Raw genomic sequence first — 21,213 nt, forward strand, 5'->3', positions numbered from 1 at the left:
CTTTATTTATAACTAGGACAGCACACGATATCCATGAACTTGCATGGACCAGCCGGTGACAATGGATGGAGCAGTTTGGCCGGCGCTGCCCACAGGACCTGCAGGGCTGTCAGTGGCAGCCTCCCCGCCATCCAGGGCACCCCTGGGCCTGCTGCCACCCACCTCCTTGAGTTGCTCCAGCTCCTGCTTGAGGGTGTCATACTCCGTCTCCAGCTCGTCATACTGCGCCTTGAGGGACAGCTTCTCCTCCAGCACCACCAGCCCATACTCGGCCGCCTGGATCTTCTCCTGGGTGGTCTCGCTCAGCTCCTTGGTCAGCCTCTCAATCTCAGCCTTGTAATCCTCCACAGTCTGCAGCACCTCCTCAGCAGCCATAGTCCCTGGTGCTGGCAGTCAGACTGGATGGACAGATGGGTGGGGAGGGAGGGGAGAGAAGAGAGAGGAAGGGGGGATGAGCAGAGATGGAGCTCTGGGTATCAGATCTGCAGCATCATGCCAAGCACAGGCGCAGAAGCCTGGCCCCCCATGCCCAGTGTGTGCCCTGTGTGTAGCACTGCGCCCCCCTCTGACCCTCCACACACTCACCCGCCGTTACTGCTTATTCATAGCCAGAGACATGAGGAGGAGGAGGCGGCAGCGCCATCTCTTCTGCAGTCTGAACTTTCCACCTGCGGCCCCCCCTCTGCAGGCTGCAAAATGATGCAGTCTGCCAGCAACCGGCATCTCCGGCCATAGCCCCGGGAGAGCACATGTCAGGTCATGGGGGGGAGCGCTACCCAATGCCAGTAAGGAGCAGCTGAGGTACAGCTAATGGCAGAGGTAGGGCAGGAATAGATTAGAGGTGCCCTTAGGATGTAGTGATGGGGATGAAGGCTAGAGATGGCTACTGTATACTAGGTACTGTAGATGTATACTGTGTACTAGAGATATATACTGTGTACTAGAGATGGCTACTGTATACTAGGTACTGTAGGTGTATACTGTGTACTAGAGATATATACTGTATACTAGGTACTGTAGGTGTATACTGTGTACTAGAGATATATACTGTATACTAGGTACTGTAGGTGTATACTGTGTACTAGAGATATATACTGTATACTAGGTACTGTAGGTGTATACTGTGTACTAGAGATGTATACTGTGTACTAGAGATGTATACTGTATACTAGAGATGTATACTGTGTACTAGGTACTGTAGATGTATACTGTGTACTAGAGATGTATACTGTATACTAGGTACTGTAGGTGTATACTGTGTACTAGAGATGTCTACTGTATACTAGGTACTGTAGATGTATACTGTGTACTAGAGATGTATACTGTGTACTAGAGATGTCTACTGTATACTAGGTACTGTAGATGTATACTGTGTACTAGAGATGTATACTGTGTACTAGAGATGTATACTGTGTACTAGAGATGTCTACTGTATACTAGGTACTGTAGATGTATACTGTGTACTAGAGATGTATACTGTATATTAGATACTGTAGATGTATACTGTGTACTAAAGATGTATACTGCATACTATGTGCAGTACTATAGCTGTATACTAGGTACTGTAGATATATACTATGTACTAGGTGTAGGGATGTATACTAGGTAGTAGTTATGTATACTGTGTACTATAGATGTATACTGGGTACCAGAGATGTATACTGGGTGCTAGGTACTATAGATGTATACTGTATACCATAGTAAGTACTATAGGTGTATAGTCGGTAATAGGTAGTATAGATGTACATACCTCCCAACTTTTGAAGAACCGAAAGAGGGACAAAATTCATTTTTCATGTGCCCGCACACAGTATAATTCTCCTACAGTCACCCGTAAATTATATGTCCCCTCCATCTCTGCACCCAGTTTCATGTCCCCCCTCCATCTCTGCCCCCAGATTCATGTCCCTCCATCTCTGCCCCCAGATTCATGTCCTCTCCATCTCTGCCCCCAGATTCATGTTCCCCATCTCTGCACCCAGTTTCATGTCCCCCCTCCATCTCTGCCCCCAGATTCATGTCCCTCCATCTCTGCCCCCAGATTCATGTCCTCTCCATCTCTGCCCCCAGTTTCATGTCCCTCCATCTCTGCCCCCATATTCATGTCCCCTCCATCTCTGCCCCCAGATTCATGTCCCCCCATCTCTGCCCCCAGATTCATGTCCCTCCATCTCTGCCCCCAGTTTCATGTCCCCTCCATCTCTCCCCCAGATTCATGTCCCCCCTCCATCTCTGCCCCCAGATTCATGTCCTCTCCATCTCTGCCCCCAGTTTCATGTCCCCTCCATCTCTCCCCCAGATTCATGTCCCCCCTCCATCTCTGCCCCCAGATTCATGTCCCCTCCATCTCTGCCCCCATATTCATGTCCCCCCATCTCTGCCCCCAGATTCATGTCCCTCCATCTCTGCCCTCAGATTCATGTCCTCTCCATCTCTGCCCCCATATTCATGTCCCCCCATCTCTGCCCCCAGATTCATGTCCCTCCATCTCTGCCCTTAGATTCATGTCCTCTCCATCTCTGCCCCCAGATTCATGTCTCCACATCTCTGCCCCAGATACATGTCCCTCCATCTCTGCCCCCAGATTCATGTCCTCTTCATCTCTGCCCCCAGATTCATGTCCCCTCCATCTCTGCCCCCAGATTCATGTCCCTCCTCCATCTCTGCCCCCAGATTCATGTCCCTCCTCCATCTCTGCCCCCAGATTCATGTCTCCACATCTCTGCCCCAGATTCATGTCCCCTCCATCTCTGCCCCCAGTGTCATGCCGTCCTCTCCTTCATCTGCCCCCAGTTTCACGTTCCACCTCAGTGTACATATTACACTTACCTTCTCCTCATTCCCTCGCCGCTCTCTCTCTCTCGTGCACAGTTGTAGATGTGATGTAACATCATCACATCACGTCTACACAGCCAGTAGGCGGCGTGCAGTGGCGAAGCAAGGAGCTGAACTGTGACAGCTCCTTGTTTCAGCCGTGTATGTGTTCAACTCAGATCTGCGTCCTCTGGACGCAGATATGAGTTGAAATCGGGACCTACCTCCCTCCAACCGGGACCGCGGGACACGTCACCGGAATCGTGAATGTCCCGCGGAAATCGGGACGGTTGGGAGGTATGGATGTATACAGTATACTAGGTACTATAGCTGTATACTAGGCAATATAGATGTATACTAGGTACTATAGCTGTATACTAGTTAATATACAGTGTTGGCCAAAAGTTTTGGCACCCCTGCAATTCTGTCAGATAATACTCGTGTTCTTCCAGAAAATGATTGCAATCACAAATTCTTTGGTATTATTATCTTCATTTAATTTGTCTGCAATGGAAAACCACAAAAATAATTGTCAAAAAGCCAAATTGGATATAATTCCACACTAAACAAAAGTATTGGCACTGTTTGAAAAATCATGTGATGCTTCTCTAATTTGTGTAATTAACAGCACCTGTTACTTACCTGAGGCACCTAACAGGTGGTGGCAATAACTAAATCACACTTGCAGCCAGTTGGAATGGATTAAAGTTGACTCAACCTATGTCCTGTGTCCTTGTGTGACCACATTGAGCATTGAGAAAAGAAAGAAGACCAAAGAACTGTCTGAGGACTTGAGAAGCAAAATTGTGAGGAAGCATGAGCAATCTCAAGGCTACAAGTCCATCTCCAAAGACCTGAATGTTCCTGTGTCTACCGTGCGCAGTGTCATCAAGAAGTGTAAAGCCCATGGCACTGTGGCTAACCTCCCTAGATGTGGACGGAAAAGAAAAACTGACGAGAGATTTCACCGCAAGATTGTGCGGATGGCGGATAAAGAACCTCGACTAACATCCAAACAAGTCCAAGCTGCCCTGCAGTCCGAGGGTACAACAGTGTCACCCCGTACTATCCGTCAGCGTCTGAATGAGAAGGGACTGTATGGTAGGAGACCCAGGAAGACCCCACTTCTTACCCAGAGACATAAGCCAGGCTGGAGTTTGCCAAAACTTACCTGAGAAAGCCAAAACCGTTCTGGAAGAATGTTCTCTGGCCAGATGAGACAAAAGTAGGAAAAGGCATCAACATAGAGTTTACAGGAAAACAAAGAGGCCTTCAAAGAAAAGAACACGGTCCCTACAGTCAGACATAGCGGAGGGTCCCTGATGTTTTGGGGTTGCTTTGCTGCCTCTGGCACTGGACTGCTTGACCGTGTGCATGGCATTATGAAGTCTGAAGACGACCAACACATTGTGCAGCATAATGTAGGGCCCAGTGTGAGAAAGCTGGGTCTCCCTCAGAGGTCAGGGGTCTTCCAGCAGGACAATGACCCAAAACACACTTCAGGTCAGCACTAGAAAATGGTTTGAGAGAGCACCTAACAATGGTGCGGGTAGAGACAATGGTGTGTAACATAGGCGCCCCCTGTGTGTGGGTGGTGGACAAGGAATTTATTGGAGTTGCTACTGGTGATCCGCCTTGGCCATCCGCAGCCTGTTGATCGCGTGCGTCCCTCACATAACATTGCCCCCCAACACCTCCTTTCCTGTCCTGCCTCATCACACAGAAAGTGCCGATCACTGATCACCGCTGCGACCAATGATTGAGTAAGTGGCCATTTCTTGTGTGTCCTGAACACATGGCAAGTGTCGAAACAGGATCGCTTAGGGATTGGTGAGGTATGTATTCTTTATTTTATTTTTCTTTAACCCATTTTAAACCTTCTGCGAAAATTTTAATACTATATAACAGTTTGGTAGAAGTGGCGTCATCACCAGTAATCCACAGGGAAACCTGGTAAGAAGTGTTCAGTTTCCCTATAGTGCCCCCACAGGGAAGATCAGGTATTACATGATGCACAATAAAATGAAAAGCACCATCATGTAATGCAGTGTCATTTTGGGTCCTCCAAAACAAGAGAGGCAATGGCGGCAGTATTTAAACAAGCTGCTATGTATGTGGAGGTTCTCAAGTGAAGATGGAGGTGCAGTCGGTGGTGGTGAGGGGATATTTATTCGAAAAGGATGACAACAGGGAACAATAGACCGCGTGCACTCATATAGCTGATAGTGGTACTGTCCCTTTAAATGTTCCAACGCAGATGAGCTCTACTGTCAGTTGGAACTCAGTTAAACAAAGTCGGGAAGGGGAAGAAATGTTGCTTAGTAACACAGAACAACAATGGCGGGACGCAGGTGAATTTGCCTTCCCGGAGGGAGTTTGTGGCTCGGCCCTGCTTAAATTATGCAGATCATGTGATTACCATAAGAAAACAAAAGGGTTCCTGCAACGGATATCATACTGCTTTACATGTCGGGGAACGTTGTTTAGGTTTTGTCCTCAGGTTTCATATCTTAGTCTGCCTGAGGTTAATTTATTTTTCGATATTCTTTTTTTGAATATCAGCATTAAAAAAAAAAAAATATTTATTTTTTAAAAAACTTTAATTTTACAAAAATTTCTCCTTAACCTGTCACATTCTCTATAAGGAAGGTCCAGTCATTTACATCAGCCATTTGTAACTGCTACGTAGGTATCTTTTGGTCACAGAGTCACCCAGACTTCATAGAAGTGCATAGTCCCTTCTTGCTCTGCCCCTCGCTCTGTTGTTGCTATTGTAAGAGTTGGTATTGTATTCGGAAAGGACAAGCTATGAGGGTGTTTAGATAGTCTGAAAGTCCATATGGTAGCTGTCAGGGAGAATATTTATTAATTGAAGAGGGTTTCCAGGACAAAAATATCGATGGACTTAGGTTATCGTTATCGGATTGGTGGAGATCGGACACCCAGTACCCACACGATCAACTGTTTGAAGAGGCCACCATGTCCAGACAAGCATTGCAGGCACTTCATTACTTATCAAGGACAGCGCTGTACACAGTTTAGTGGCTGTACTTGATATTACAGCTCAGCCTCATTAATTTCAATGGGACTAAACTACAACCGGGCCATGTGACTGATGAAGGTAGCATCCTGCAAACCCCTGTCGATCTATTATTGATGAAATAGAAGAAACCCCCTTCAGGCATAATGCATATAGATGCAATGGAGGGATTTTATTAAACATAGCAGTTTTCATAGGAATCTACGATGCTGAAATTTTTAGGTCATTAAAACCAAGGATCATGGGCCGTGTTGGACATATCATTGGTGCAACATGTGGGGCAAAAGGCCCAGTAGGTCAGGGGGCCCTTTCTCCATAACGGCAGCTTTCTATAGTCGATTAGATTGCGGGTAAATGCCTAAACTAATGAACCTCATGACTAGCACCTACTGGTGGGTTGTTAGACGTAAAGGGGCCCATAGCTGTTCTTCTACAGGGGTCCTCAGTTGTCTGTGTCCACCCTTGGTCATATGAATGACCTAATCAGCTGAATTTACACACCCAGCATAATTTTTCCTGAACTGTAGCCATCAATGAAATCCATGTTTTTTTAGAAGATTACTTTGATGATTTTTCTGTATATTATTGCGTTACAATACAATAAAACGGTAGTGAAAATCCCCAACATAACTGAACTTCACAGGAGAAATTCCGAAATCCATTAGAATAAAATTTTTGCCCTGTAGTTTGAAACCAAGCGTGACAGCTTTATTGTAAAGTTATATGCTCCCCACTGGAGCGCTGACATTCACTCTGTTTCTCTGATGCAGACAGTTGGGTAGATTCAATATCGAGATTACAACTAGATGCTGGCGTGAGTGTGGCACATCTAGTTGAGCATTTTCTGACTTACTTGACACATGGATGTAGCGTAAATCCTCAAAAATTGCACCAAAATTCTGGAACAAAATAATGAAGGTAATACGTGGCGTAAACTGAGACTAGGTAGTCTGAAGAGGCACTAAATTTATTATCCAGCATCAGTCACTGACAAATTGTAGTTTCACACTGTAAGTTTCACATTATCTCTTAGTAAAGTCTGGCCACGTTTACTGTAGGAACAGGACAAACTCGCAATACAAGTGTACGTGAGCCAGAAGCTCATGGCATAATGTGCCAAAATTGTGACGTAAAGTTTCAAAGTAAACCAACTAAAGGTGGTATAAATGTAGACTAGACAGACTAAAATACACCAGGTTTATCATATAGCTTCAGTCAGGCCTGGTTCGCATCTGCGTTCGATATTCCGGTCGGGGAGTCTACTTGGGGAACCCCGATCAGAATACCGAACACATTAAAAAGCAGTTAGCTAAGAATTTATTGAATTAATTGATTGAAGAATTAATTGTCTTTGGGGTCCATGTTTTTTCTTTGGTAACCGATTTTTAATGCATTCGATATTCCATTCAGGGGGTCCCCAAGTGGGCTCCCGAACAGAATACCGAACGCAGATGTGAACCCGGAGGGCCTCACTGTGATAAATCTGGCTTATTTTCAGACTTCAGTTTGCACTAAGCATTAATAAATCTGAGCTACAGTGAGTTTTGCCAAGAGTAAGATTCTTTGGATTCCTCATTATAGAATTAAAAAAACCAGACAAACAATGGTTTAATGTATTTTATTTCATTGATGAGTTCCGAAACCGGTATCTTCAGGAAATATCACCAAGCCTTAGTGACAGGTCTCTTCAAGCAGTTTTAGGCGTCCCCAATCACTGCTGTCAAGGGGTGCGCTAAAGCCAGGAAATCTAAGGGCTAGTTCACACGTAGTTATTTGGTCTGGATTTTGATATGGGAAGCCATGTCAGAATCTGGACCAAAATGTGCCTGCCGCGGATTTCCACTCCGGACTAGGCCCAAATGAATAGATCTAGTCCAGAGAGATTGTCTTGATGCAGACGCCGCAACAGTTTCCGCGTCAAAATAGGGCAGGTCGCTTCTTTTTTCCGCGAGTGGTAAAATACCGCTTACAGAAAAAGGAAATGACCGGCTCCCATTGACTTCAATGGGAGGCGGGGGGGTTTTTACGCGAATTTTGACATGGATTCCACGTCAAAATCCAGACCAAATAACTACGTGTTAACCCTGTGTAGCCCTTAACCATCTTAAATACCCTTTGTGTGCGTCATAAAAGTAAGCGATTACAGATGTGCATACACAGCTGTAAGTCTTTACTCAACTTTCTGGGCTATCATCCTCGTAGAAAGGGCCAATTTCCACTGGGAAGCTCCCCAGAAGGAGTACGCATTCCAGAACATGTCAAGCTTGACAAAGTGATTTCATGATAATAAGCTGTATAAACATTGCTTAATATAGGAGTTGAAATTAAGGTTACGTGGGCTGGCTTATTAGCAGCCATTTTGTCTGCTATGGTTCCATTTTGGTTTTGCATTACACAGTGTGCAACAGAGGAGCCGATCACATTCTTTTAATGCTGGGAAGACCAAGGAGATGGTGGTGGACTTTGGTAGGCGGAGAAGTGCTCCGAATCCGGTGTTCGTCCAGGGAACGGACATTGATGTAGTCAAGACCTATAAAGTACCTGGGTGTGCTATTCAATAATAAGCTGGACTAGGCTGATCACCTGGAGGCGCTGAACAGTAAGGGTCACAGCAGGCTCTACCTGCTCAGGAGGCTGAGGGCCTTTGAAGTTCAGGGGGCACTTCTTTTCAACACTGTGGTAGCATCAGCCATATTCTTTGGAGCGGCCTGCAGGGGGAGTAGCATACCAGCCAGGGATAGAAATATACTTGACAGGCTGGTTAGAAGGGCCACCCTGGACCCAGTACAGGTGGTGGGTAACAGAATGATACTGTCTGTGGTGAGCTCCATGCTGAAGAATAACTCTCATCCCACGTATGAGACCATGACAGCACTGGGCAGTATTGTCAGTGACCGACTGCTTCACCCCAAGTGTGAGAAGGAGCATGATCGAAATCCTTCCTCCAAACCGCGGTCAGGCTGTATAATCAACATCAGGATAAGTGAAGATCACTTCGCACAGAGAACTAAATGATCCTGAAGTCTTCTTTTTCTTCTTAGTTTCTATTGTTAGCCAAGGCCAGAATAAGGCACTCAGTCCAGGGCTTACCTGTCTCAGCCATAGCCTTCTGGATCTTTAGTTTTATAGCGCCATTCAGTCTCTCCACCATACCTGAGCTCTGGGGATGGTATGGAGTGTGAAAGGCCTGTTCTATACCAAGACTCTCCATGATGGAACTCATTACCTCACCTATAAAATGTGTATCTCTCTCTGACTCAATGGTCTCAGGCAAACCAAATCTGCAGATCAACTCAGAGACCAGTTTCTTGGCTGTAGCTTTTGCTGTGGCCTTAATAAATCCACAACACCCAGGACATATTCATACATCTCTACCTTTGACAGTTGTATGCAATCTATCTGTATTCTCTGAAAGGGATACCGTGGTCTGGGTATCTTGACCACTTGACTCGGTTTCTTCAGAGCACAGATCACACTTGCCTTCACATAAGCTCCTGCCCTATTTCCACAATCTGGAACAAACCAGCACCTGTCCACCACTGACTCCATTGCATTCCTAGAGGCGTGCACCTTACCAGAACTAACCTCTGAGGATAGAGTGCCCTAGGCACAGGGGTGAACCTGCCTGTTTCGCCGCCCGAGGCGTGGCTGAGCGGCATTAGCAGACAGAGAGCAGGCACGGAGAGGACCTGCTCTCTGCTAAGCTCCAGCAGCCTCCCCAATCCACCACTCCAAGCAAAAATGCCGCCCTCCCCGGGGCCCTGGCATAGCGTCACCTGAAGCGGTCGCCTCATGGGAGGTGCGGCGCTGCCTAGGCAGGCACACTCTCCTACTTTGCACAAACCATCAGCACACTTTACACCAGCGTTCTGCCATCTGTGTACCTCCTCAGGGTTGAAACTTTTTACTGGCACAAAAATGTTTAATAAAACTAACAATACTTTATTTTAAAGATTATTTAGATTTAATCTTGGGGTCTGGAATTAACTATCTAATATATCAAATACTCTCCTGATGACTCTAGTATGTAGGTTATGCTAGAAGAAACGCGTAGAGAGAAAGAATATAAGAATAAATCAATGGGTTATGTGCTAGCTTTATTGGGCTGCAGTTTATCTGACTAATGCAAGCATATTATAGCAGGACACACCCTTGGTTGTAAGTGTAGGGATAGAGACGTAGAAAAACAAATGATGTCTCTACCTGACCCCTGATCATATGGTATAATAAGCAGGCCATAACAGAAAGCCACGGGTAAAAGTTGTGGTGTGGTTGTGACCTTCTGAGCATCAATAGTAGCTGCATAGGGTATTATCATAGATACTATGTTCATATATTTGACTAGGACTAATTGTATCTACCCATAAAGCAACCTTTCAATTTGAATATTGAGCTGGGATCGAAAGTGTGTGGGAGTGTGGGTGAACCGGCTCTATAGTGTATAATCTTAAGCCTGGGTCCCTCCTACATTATTGTTACTACAATCTCAATACGAATGGTCTGACTGCAGCTCGTATATGGGTTGCTAACGGATGCTCAATATTTTAACGCTTATATTTGAGTACTTTTATACCAAGATTCTGTGTGGCTACAATCAGTCACATAGGATAATCATTTGTTTTAGTAATTCCTCCACTCTCAAACCGACATTTAGTTTTGACTGAGTCTAATCATCAGGAGGAGTCAATTCTTTCACGTGTGTTATCACTATATATATGGTTTTAAAGGATCTCAAAGTATTGTTAGTTTTATTAAACATTTTTGTGCCAGTAAAAAGTTTCAAGTTTAAAATAGACCCATTCCAGTCTTGATACCTCCTCAGGGTCACAGTTTCTATGCGGGTCTTTAGGATCTATGTCCTTTCCCCGTCTTTACCATTCCTCCTTTCTTTCTGGGCCTTTTTCGCAGCGATATCAGCTCTGGCTTCCTTTGTGTTTTCACTAGTGTGGACTTTCACTTTTACTATTGCCACCTCCTTGGGAAGCATTAAGTCTTCCATTAACGTACTCACTATTCTACCTGGAGCAGTCAAAAAGTTTCTGCTCCTCCACATTGGCCCGTAGTCATGCGCTATACCAAAGGCATTTCCGGAGTCAGTGTAGATGTTGGTTGTCTTATCTCACAAGCTTTACTCAAAGCAATCAACTCTTCCTCTTGTGCTGACCAGTGTGGGGGTAGTGCCTCAGAACACAGAATATCTCTTGTATACATCTTGCTGCGTCTCAAACAGCTCTTCTTCTGTCTTCCTCTACTCCCCCATTTGAATCATGACACACAACCGGAAGAAGTGTCACGGGATTCAACGTTGTACACTTCGTTAATTGAAAGAAATTTGTAATATGAAGTCCATTCTTGTTTGCCTTGCCAAAGAAATATGTCTCCTGTCTACCTGCATCAAGATACCCTGTACATCATGTGGTGTCAGTACCATCGATGGGTAGTCAAGGACTAGATCTGATCAGGTGTTTCCCAGGCTCGGGTTGTTTTGTCCGCCTTGTGGCAGGACTATCCACGTATACGGCTTATGCTCGGTTCACACCTGCGTTCTTCTTTCCGTTCTGTGCTTTCCGTCTTCTGCATGCCAGAAGACGCAAAGCACAGACCGGGTCCGGCCGTGAGCGGTGGTGAGCGTTTTATGCTCTCCGCCGCAAAACCGGATTTTTATATCTGGACACAGAGTACTGCATGTTCGACTCTGTGTCTGGATTAAAAAACCCGGTTTCGCGGCGGAGAGCGCAAAACGCTCACCACCGCTCACAGCCGGACATCATTTGAATGGGTGAGAAAGACTCCTGCAGGTTTCCATATCCTGCTCTGTTTTATGCAGGAAACGGAAACCTGCAGAACGGAGAGGGCAACGCAGATGTGAACGAGCCCTTACCCCTGAAAGTAAAAGCAAACAGACATTGACAGTCAGGATGACCAAAATGCATTTGAAAGATCAACAAGTGTATGAGCAGGTATATGGGACAACAGAGTGTGTGGCTTGGGCACCACAGGTGACCTTATTGACCTCTCGCAGATATTTCCTTTAATGCACCTGCTTGTAAAAGATCCTCAACCACAACCTTAATGGATTCCTCTTGCCTTCTGGATAAGGAGTAGTGTTTAAGGCGGGGAGGTTTGCACCCTGGTTTACTACAGTTGCAGTTTCAACGATCCTAATGATTTTACTGTAGCAGAGACATGGGGGCAGGGCTTACTAGAACATCATGTAGACTGACCAGCAGGGGGTGCAGAAGGAGAGCATTACTGTGCACCGCTAGCCACTTCTCCTAGGTCTCTCTGCTTCTTTTCGCATTGTCTGACTATATGCTGGCTATGCCACAGTAAAAACAAGTTCTTCTGGTTTGTCTTTGCGACTGTCCGGTCAGTACGTCTGGGTTTTGTCTACTCCCTCCTGCACTATAAGCTTTCACAGGGTTTTAATTAAATTTTCATGTCAGTCTAAATTCCCACAGTCTTTCTGCATAACTCATCAGGGGTTATGGCTCTCCAGTCAGGGGCGCTGTCTCTAAGTCTGTTTCTAATATGATCCTTTTCTCCCTGCATAAAGACTTCTACTATCAGTGGGTTTCTCACCGTGTCTGGGCAGTCATCATATCCAAGGTCAGAAGCTCTTAATCCCTACTTCTTTATGTCTCTACAAAACACAGTGCTACTGTCCTTCGTCTTAGGATCGTTATATGAGAGTTCCACCTTTATGACATCCTAAAATTAGACAATATTTAATCACAAAATCTCCACATCCGTCATTTTTCACATACTGGGACTTTCATAAACAGGGTTTGTAGAAAGACCAGATGATTCACTTTCCTTTACAACCGTGATTTGAGCAGCTCAGAGACCATGAAAAGTCACAAGGTGCAAGTATGTGACCAATATGCATTCTGGTCTTTGATGGCAGATAGTGAATCTGTATACTTCGCAGGTGCGGATTTACACTGCTAAGACAAAGAACAGGTTTCCGTAAAGAGGGGGGTTGTGATCTCTAGGCAGCGCCCGTGAATGGAATGTAAAATGGAGACAGACACAAATGAAATCGCTCACACTTTCCCCCTTTTTGCAAATGATATAACCCATACTCAAGATACATTAGGAGCTGATAGATCCTGTGGATTTTTTTTCCTTTCAAAAACTTAAATAAAATATTTGTCTAATCTTTTCATACTCTGGCTGTTTCTGGCAGTGAAGGGGAGTGGGCCCTCTCCTCCCCCATGTCCTGTCATACCCACACTGTCTCTTCTTTACTCTTTTAGTGAATACAATAGTTCAGGTGACGATAACAGACAAAACAATAAATTCACATGATATCGTACAAAACATAACCACAATATCACATTCATGAATATCCTCATCTATACATTGGCATCATACCTTATTTTTCATTTAACCGTGGGTTAACCCTTCTCATCCAAATCATTTTCCTTTGGAGACAACAGATATTATACCTAGACTACAAACCATGTTGACACAGACACAGGCCAGAGTTCACTCTGTAATTTAACTCTTCTGTGTTTTCCTAGACACGCTGATAAAGATGATAGTCAACTAATGCTTGGTTTTACTACATGTACCTCTCAGAGGGTCCTTTCCCCCGTAGCTAATCAGCCGTAAGCTTCCCACTTCTCTAGGGCAATTAAGACAATAGAGGGTCACTTTGGGAGTTCCTCGAGAAGTCAAACAGTCACTCTGTTTTCATTGAACTAATCTCTGATGTGCAAGTTTCTGGCTTACTGCTCAGGGCAAAACCTCATTCGGTTTCCACAGACTCAACTTTCTGTCTGCGTCCCTTTACCAAAACACCCCTGAATCTTTGCACGCACTTTCACGGATTCTACTCAGTCGTTAGTGCTACTACTCGGGTCTCATTCGACCCTGACCGTCCAGGCACGGCTGGAGGCTAGTGTTCCAAAACAAGGACTTTTCAATCACTCAGTACTTTTACTCTCGCAACTCTAGGGATTAAGGATGGAGAAAGACTCTCCCTTTCTGTGCCGCCTTATACACTTTATAACAGATGTAGCAACCAAATGACCGCAAGGACAGTAGACAAAGAATGCGGTATAACGTTTCCCATCCTGCTACAGACAACATATTCTTTAGGTTCTTCCATACTATATGGCACCGATTGTTAAAAATATGCAGCAACTAACCTCACCTCATCGACACACAGGATCCGAGACACGTAGGAACTCAGATTAGTTATTTGGCAAGACAAGGGCTTACCTTGCAGCGCTGTTTTATTCATTTGAGGTCCTCCGGGCCTGTCTCTAAAATCGGTTGGTGAGTGGATTGGTTACGGGCGTAAAATAACGCACGTTATACGATCATAATCCCCATTGAAATCAATGGGATCTTTTTTGAGCGCGCAAACTCTGACACGTGTGTACATGCCAGATTGCGTGCCAGTTTACTCCGTGTGAATTCAGCCTTACAAAGCATTCAGACCCCAAGTAGTTTTCTCGATTCTCCAAAGATATTCAATTGGGTTTAAGTCAGCTCTAGGCCAGTCAAGAACATTCACAGAGAGGTCCCTAAGCCACTCCTGTGTGGTCTTGGTTTGGTTGTGTACATAAGGTCATTAACTTGTTGGAAGGTGAACCTTTGGCTCAGTTTAAGGTCCAAAGAAATCTGGATCATGTCTTCATTAAGAAGATCTCTGTACTTTGCCTCGTTCAACTGTCCCTCAACCTGACCAGACTTCCCTGTCCCAGATGCTGAGAAATACCCCTATAGCATGACGCTACCACCACGATGTAGAAATGTTACTGGGTAGATGATGAGTAGTCTCTGTATTTCTCCAAAAAGCACAGTGAGAATCAAGGCCAAAAAGTTCAATCTTGGTTTCATCAGACCAAGGAGTCTGTGTCCTTTATACACTTTTTTTTTTTTTTTTTTTTTGCAACCTCCAGCCATTCAAGTGTCCTCCTTTTACTGAGGAGATGCTTCTTGCTGACCACTCTTCCATAAAGTCCAGAGTAGAGTGCTATAGTGATGGTTGACCTTGAAGCTTCTCCCGTCTTCACATAGAATCTTTGGAGCTCAGCCAGGGTAACCATTGAGCTCATCAACTCTCCTACCAAGGCCACCGATTACCTTGATGGGGCAGTAAGAGTCCTGGTTGTTCTACAAGTCTTCCTTTTAAGAATTATGGAGGCCACTGTGCTCTTGGGAATGTTCGGCGCATTAGAATTCTATTTTTAATTTTTTGTACCCTTCTCCAGATCTGCAACTCCACACAGTCTTGTTGTTGAACTCTACCCTTCCTCATTTTTTTCTCTGATAAACATTGTCAGCTATTAGACATTATACAGACAGGAGTGTTTCTTTCCAAATTTCACCAGGACATGCAAACAAACCCTTCAGACATGATAACAAAAGCACGACTAGAAAAATATTAGGAGACGTACCCATAGACTCGTTGTAAGGCCCATGATCTGTATCATAGGTGCAAGTGAGTCTTGGCCAGACTCTGGTAATCACTCCTATGTGTCACCATGCAAACATCATCCGATATGTCCTATTAGATGTGCGTTTCCCCCCCCCCCCCCCCAAAAAAAAAAAAAAAAAAAAAATTCTGAAGTATCTTTTCTTGGACTGCGCCTTGTACCGTACCGCTGATATTCCTCCTCGAAGTAATTGGTTGAATTGACAAAAGGGTCAACACCCTTGTCAATAGGGTTTTATCTGCATTTTTAGGTCTGATCTTACAATGCGTAGACAATGTAGACACAGAGCCATCTGCTTCCGACTTCATACTCTACAAAAGCTCAGACACCAGAGGCCGCCAAGAACAATCAATCGATAAGGATGCTGGAATCCCATTGATCCGATATTGATGCACAGATCATCACAATCCCAGAAAACATCAACTTGTTTTTTGTTTTTGGAATGCATTATCTGTGAATTAGCTTTTAAGATGGACACATACAGTGGGGCAAAAAAGTATTTAGTCAGTCACCAATAGTGCAAGTTCCACCACTTAAAAAGATGAGAGGCGTCTGTAATTTACATCATAGGTAGACCTCAACTATGAGAGACAAAATGAGAAAACAAATCCAGAAAATCACATTGTCAGATTTTGTAAGAATTTATTTTCAAATTATGGTGGAAAATAAGTATTTGGTCACCTACAAACTCAAGATTTCTGGCTCTCACAGACCTATAACTTCTTCTTTAAGAGTCTCCTCTTTCCTCCACTTGTTACCTGTAGAATGGCACCTGTTTAAACTTATCAGTATAAAAAGACACCTGTGCACACCCTCAAACAGTCAGACTCCAAACTCCACTATGGTGAAGACCAAAGAGCTGTCAAAGGACACCAGAAACAAAATTGTAGCCCTGCACCAGGCTGGAAAGACTGAATCTGCAATAGGCAACCAGCTTGGATTGAAGAAATCAACTGTGGGAGCAATAATTAGAAAATGGAAGACATACAAGACCACTGATAATCTCCCTCGATCTGGGGCTCCACGCAAAATCTCACCCCATGGGGTCAAAATGATCACAAGAACGGTGAGCAAAAATCCCAGAACCACGCGGGGGAACCTAGTGAATGAACTGCAGAGAGCTGGGACCAATGTAACAAAGCCTACCATCAGTAACACACTACGCCGCCAGGGACTCAGATCCTGCAGTGCCAGACGTGTCCCACTGCTTAAGCCAGTACATGTCCGGGCCCGTCTGAAGTTTGCTAGAGAGCATTTGGATGATCCAGAAGAGTATTGGGAGAATGTCCTATGGTCTGATGAAACCAAACTGGAACTGTTTGGTAGAAACACAACTTTTCGTGTTTGGAGGAAAAAGAATACTGAGTTGCATCCATCAAACACCATACCTACTGTAAAGCATGGGGGTGGAAACATCATGCTTTGGGGCTGTTTCTCTGCAAAGGGGCCAGGACGACTGATCCGGGCACATGAAAGAATCAGTGGGGCCATGTATCGTGAGATTTTGAGTGCAAACCTCCTTCCATCAGCAAGGGCATTGAAGATGAAACGTGGCTGGGTCTTTCAACATGACTATGATCCAAAGCACACCGACAGGGCAATGAAGGAGTGGCTTTGTAAGAAGCATTTCAAGGTCCTGGAGTGGCCTAGCCAGTCTCCAGATCTCAACCCTATAGAAAACCTTTGGAGGGAGTTGAATGTCCCTGTTGCCAAGCGACAGCCCCAAAACATCACTGCTCTAGAGGAGATCTGCATGGAGGAATGGGCCAATATACCAACAACAGTGTGTGCCAACCTTGTGAAGACTTACAGAAAACGCTTGACCTCTGTCATTGCCAACAAAGGATATATAACAAAGTATTGAGATGAAATTTTGTTACTGACCAAATACTTATTTTCCACCATAATTTGCAAATAAATTCTTACAAAATCTGACAATGTGATTTTCTGGATTTGTTTTCTCATTTTGTCTCTCATAGTTGAGGTCTACCTATGATGTAAATTACAGACGCCTCTCATCTTTTTAAGTGGTGGAACTTGCACTATTAGTGACTGACTAAATACTTTTTTGCCCCACTGTATACACCCTTGTTCGTATATAAAATGACACGACTAGTATAAAAATTCCAAACAAATCCTAAAAAAAAAAAAAAAAAAATATTTAATCAAAATCTTGAAATGTAAATGAATTACAAAATTTGTCCTTGGGACAAGTAACAAAAACCCGTAGTGCAAATTCGCAACAAATATACAACCCTCCCCCCCAGACAAACAGCGAAAATAATGTACTAATAGAAAAATATTCTTCCACAGTATAAAAACAGAAAGAAAAAAAAAAACAACAAACTTTACAATCGTACTGTAATAGCAGCAACAAAATCAGCACCGCCGGTCTATGCTCAGAAGTATGAATTATGGAAGTCACATCTAGGGTGCAATTCTCTGTACAGTAAGACAACGTTTTGGGGGAAGTGCAGATAAGACATTACGAATTTCCACTTCAGAGCAGAAAAAAAACAAAAACTAAACTTAATACTGGTTAGACAGTGGCAATATTGTTCCGGTCCATAAAGTCCAACAATGTCCGGAACTCTCCAACGTCAGAGACTAGTAATCCAAGACTTCATAGGCTACCATCCAGGCTTTTACTTCTTTGCTCTTGATACCTCTGTTTAAAAACATTGAATGTGGTCTGAGTGTCTTGTACTGGCCTTGAAGAATTTTTCTGAGTCCACTTGAACGAAGACGTCGACTGTGGACTGTGATGACCTGAATAGAAGAAATAAGGAACTGATTAGAAAGCCTAGGAATGGAGACCTAAAAAATATTAACATTAGGCAGTTATTCCGTTACATGACCACATGTTCCGAGAAATTCTGTTTCATCACCATAAAACATCAAGAAATGGCTCGACGGTATAGACGTTGCATAACCTGACTATTTAGCTTCCAGGTGGTTATCTTCTCAAGCTACAAGTATTTGATGCGCTTAACCCCTTGTTATTCGGCCGCTTACACGCATTCCTATGGCGGCGAGGTATTCGATCGAATACTACTCGTTCATCTCTAGTGGCGATTCATAGGATCCAAAGATTTCTGTATTCTGGTGGGGTTTTTTATATTATGCAATGGTTATATAACAGGATAATCGCCATTGCATGAACTTTTCAGTTGTTGTTCAGTGACACATGATACTTTGCACTTTTTTTTTTTTCCTAACTTGAAATTATTTCCTAAATAGGAAATAGAGTTTCTATATCTCAGAATGTTTATCATTTTGGTGCCAGATATAATTACGCAATTGTTATACAATGCCAAGAAGGATGTCTGAAGGGGGGAGGATATCTGCGATATCACAAGAACTTGTTGGAGCAAGATATTTCCTAGACATGCACGTACCTTTACTGTATGCCAATAATCTATCAGTCAGTTTTATTGTTTGATTAATAGTTTTGTTTGTCAGACATTATAAAAATAGAGCCCGAGGGCCGGACTATTCAGAGTTAGCTCTCGGCCGTGGTAGACAATCTCTGTCTCCACTTATTCATATCACCTGGATATCTACCTGGAAAGCAACTCGCACAAATAGAACATTACTTCTCGGGATAAAAGTGAAATCAGCTCTAGTAGTCAAGTTCCCACCGATGAGACCTTGGTGGTATCTTCTCACAATAGCTCACCAACATCTATGCCAACCAAATTACTTTTTATAAAGGCAACCAGTCAAGTGGAGTGAAATGCCATAAAATGAAACGGTCAACCTAAACAATGTTGGGGGATTTTCTTCCCTGGATAAACTTCTCCATCTCATATGGACAGACTAAGTCTTTCTTCTACTGCGTAGAATGGTAGGAGCTCTGAAAAAGCTGGAAGCAGAACTCCTTTGGACAGTTATAGACAATACAATTACAAGACTTAACTTTCGACCAGTCGGATACAACAGTCAACACATAGTATGGAATAACCTCAATCAAAAAGAATCCAAATATCGAATAAACTTCAGACTTGTGATCACATAAGTCAACTTAACCTGCCGTGTTGACATCTAGATAACTTATCAATGTCTAAAGTTTAACTGTCCGAACCTTTTCTGGTCAAACGGTCCTTTACAAAAAATAAAATCATACAGAAAATAGTAGTACAACAAGTATCAAAGAACTTAGGTTGGCCATACTCATGAGATCTTGGAGGGCCATCATGTGGCCTTCCAACTGATCTTTGGATAGCTCCTCTGATTGGGAGACAGGTTAGTAGTAAAAAAGCGTGCAGTAAGTTCCAAACAACAATTGGCCGACAATCATCCAAAGATACTCAGCACAGCAGATATGGGTTCAGCAAAATAAAATGTGCCATTGTGACTTCTACAAGTCAGAGAGTTGGCCGCTCATCAGCCATTTTCGTAAAGGTTACGAGCAAGTTACCATTCAGTTTACATGTCTTTTTACTACATACTCTTAGGCCTAGTTCAAATCTGCGTTTGGTATTCCGTTTGGAGAGTCTGCTTGGGGAACCCCCGAACAGAATACCTAACACATTAAATAGCAGAGAGCAATGAAAGCACTCGGACCCCACAGACTATAATGGGGTCTGTATGTTTTACGCGTGGTGTCCACACGAACTATGCGTTCGAGGAGGGGGGGGTCCCCAAGCAGATTACCCTAATGGAATACCGAATACAAATGTGAACCAGGCCTATGAACTAGTTCATAGCTCATTTTCTTCCTTATCAAAAATCTGCATCCCCACCTTGATCTTCTGAGCTGCCATCGATCCTTCTCTTCTTAGGAGGCCCACCACTGCACCATGCTTCTTTTTTGCTTTTAATGCCTAGATAAATATATTTAAAAAAAAAAATTGTAATTCATTTGTGTACATTCAGCTGTTTAAATACACCGATAGACGTGTCAACAGAGGAAATGCAAACCTGAATTATATTTTTACAGTAAAAGCACAGCTTGGGAGATGTCCAGACTGTTAGACAGAATTCTGGATAACCCAAGCCTTAAAGGGGTTGTCCTGGATAATTTGAAATCACTACACTAGTCTAAACACCCTCCCCCTCCTATTTTCTAAACATTAGTAAAAAAAAAACAAAAACAAAAAAAAAAAAAAACAGTATATTTACCCATATCCCTGGGGCGGTCACGTTTTCTAATTGTCCGGTGACAATGTGTTTCCTCATTTCCAGAAATGGATCATCACTACTACTCCCCCTCCCACTCCATTATACTTTCCCTCCAGGCTTCTTCCAGCAAGACGGCTCCTGCCTCCGTACTGATTCGGCAGGGTGCACAATCTTCTCCTCTTATCCAAGCAGTGTGCGCACACTGCAGCCAGTAATTCACCTCTACAGCGCAGTAGAGGTGGATCATCTCTGAAGACTGAATCAGTACAGGAAAAGGCAGGGCCATCTCAGGAAGAAGCATGAAGGGTTAAGTATATACTATGGGTCGGGAATTGGGCTAAGTAGGTATGGAAGGGCGGAATCTCTAGAGATACAGGGAGGGGGTGTATGGGAGCGAAGAATTTACATAGTAGGAAACAAAAGCAGGAGACACCAGGGGCTCCCAGAGATGACCCAAAATCACTCAAAACATGTTTATAAAAAAAAATAAAAAAAAAGAAGTATATGGGTGTATTTATTAACAATACTGACACTTTTTATAAAAAATACAAATAATTTTTTTTTTTGCCTGGGAAACCCCTTTAAGGTTTATTGGTTATTCATTCAAAATTATGGGCGTTTCAAAATGTGGCATACCCACATAGACCCTAAAACATAGGTCTCAAAGATGTGGCCCATGAGGCTACAATCTCTTGTATTTTCACCAGACAGAACTAGAAAGAAAAGAATCCTGATCTGGAGCTTCCCGAGCTTTTTGGCGACAAACCAGCAGCCTACAATCTC

At 43.7% G+C, this 21,213-nt stretch overlaps 2 protein-coding genes across 9 annotated transcripts in view; both read right to left on the reverse strand.

Moving 5' to 3' along the window:
• The window catches only part of BICD1 (BICD cargo adaptor 1), a 108,182-nt gene extending 107,555 nt beyond the window's left edge, over positions 1–627 (reverse strand). For 4 of the 8 annotated variants that reach the window (XM_075275215.1, XM_075275213.1, XM_075275214.1 and 1 more), the window contains exon 1: positions 163–627. In XM_075275215.1, the coding sequence (XP_075131316.1) occupies positions 163–375 (213 nt within the window). In that variant the 5' untranslated portion in view covers positions 376–627. The remainder of the gene's footprint in view (positions 1–162) is intronic. The other 4 variants (XM_075275217.1, XM_075275219.1, XM_075275220.1 and 1 more) reach the window with 2 other exon arrangements.
• Positions 628–17,448: 16,821 nt separating this feature from the next.
• The window catches only part of RESF1 (retroelement silencing factor 1), a 28,137-nt gene continuing 24,372 nt past the window's right edge, over positions 17,449–21,213 (reverse strand). Inside the window, exons 3-4 of the mRNA XM_075275183.1 lie at positions 20,052–20,132; positions 17,449–18,075 (exon numbers count right to left, since the gene is read on the reverse strand). Coding sequence (XP_075131284.1) covers positions 17,930–18,075; positions 20,052–20,132 — 227 coding nt within the window. The 3' untranslated portion in view covers positions 17,449–17,929. The remainder of the gene's footprint in view (positions 18,076–20,051; positions 20,133–21,213) is intronic.

This window comes from Leptodactylus fuscus, chromosome 5 (assembly GCF_031893055.1).
Source record: "Leptodactylus fuscus isolate aLepFus1 chromosome 5, aLepFus1.hap2, whole genome shotgun sequence".
NCBI lineage: Eukaryota > Metazoa > Chordata > Amphibia > Anura > Leptodactylidae > Leptodactylus > Leptodactylus fuscus.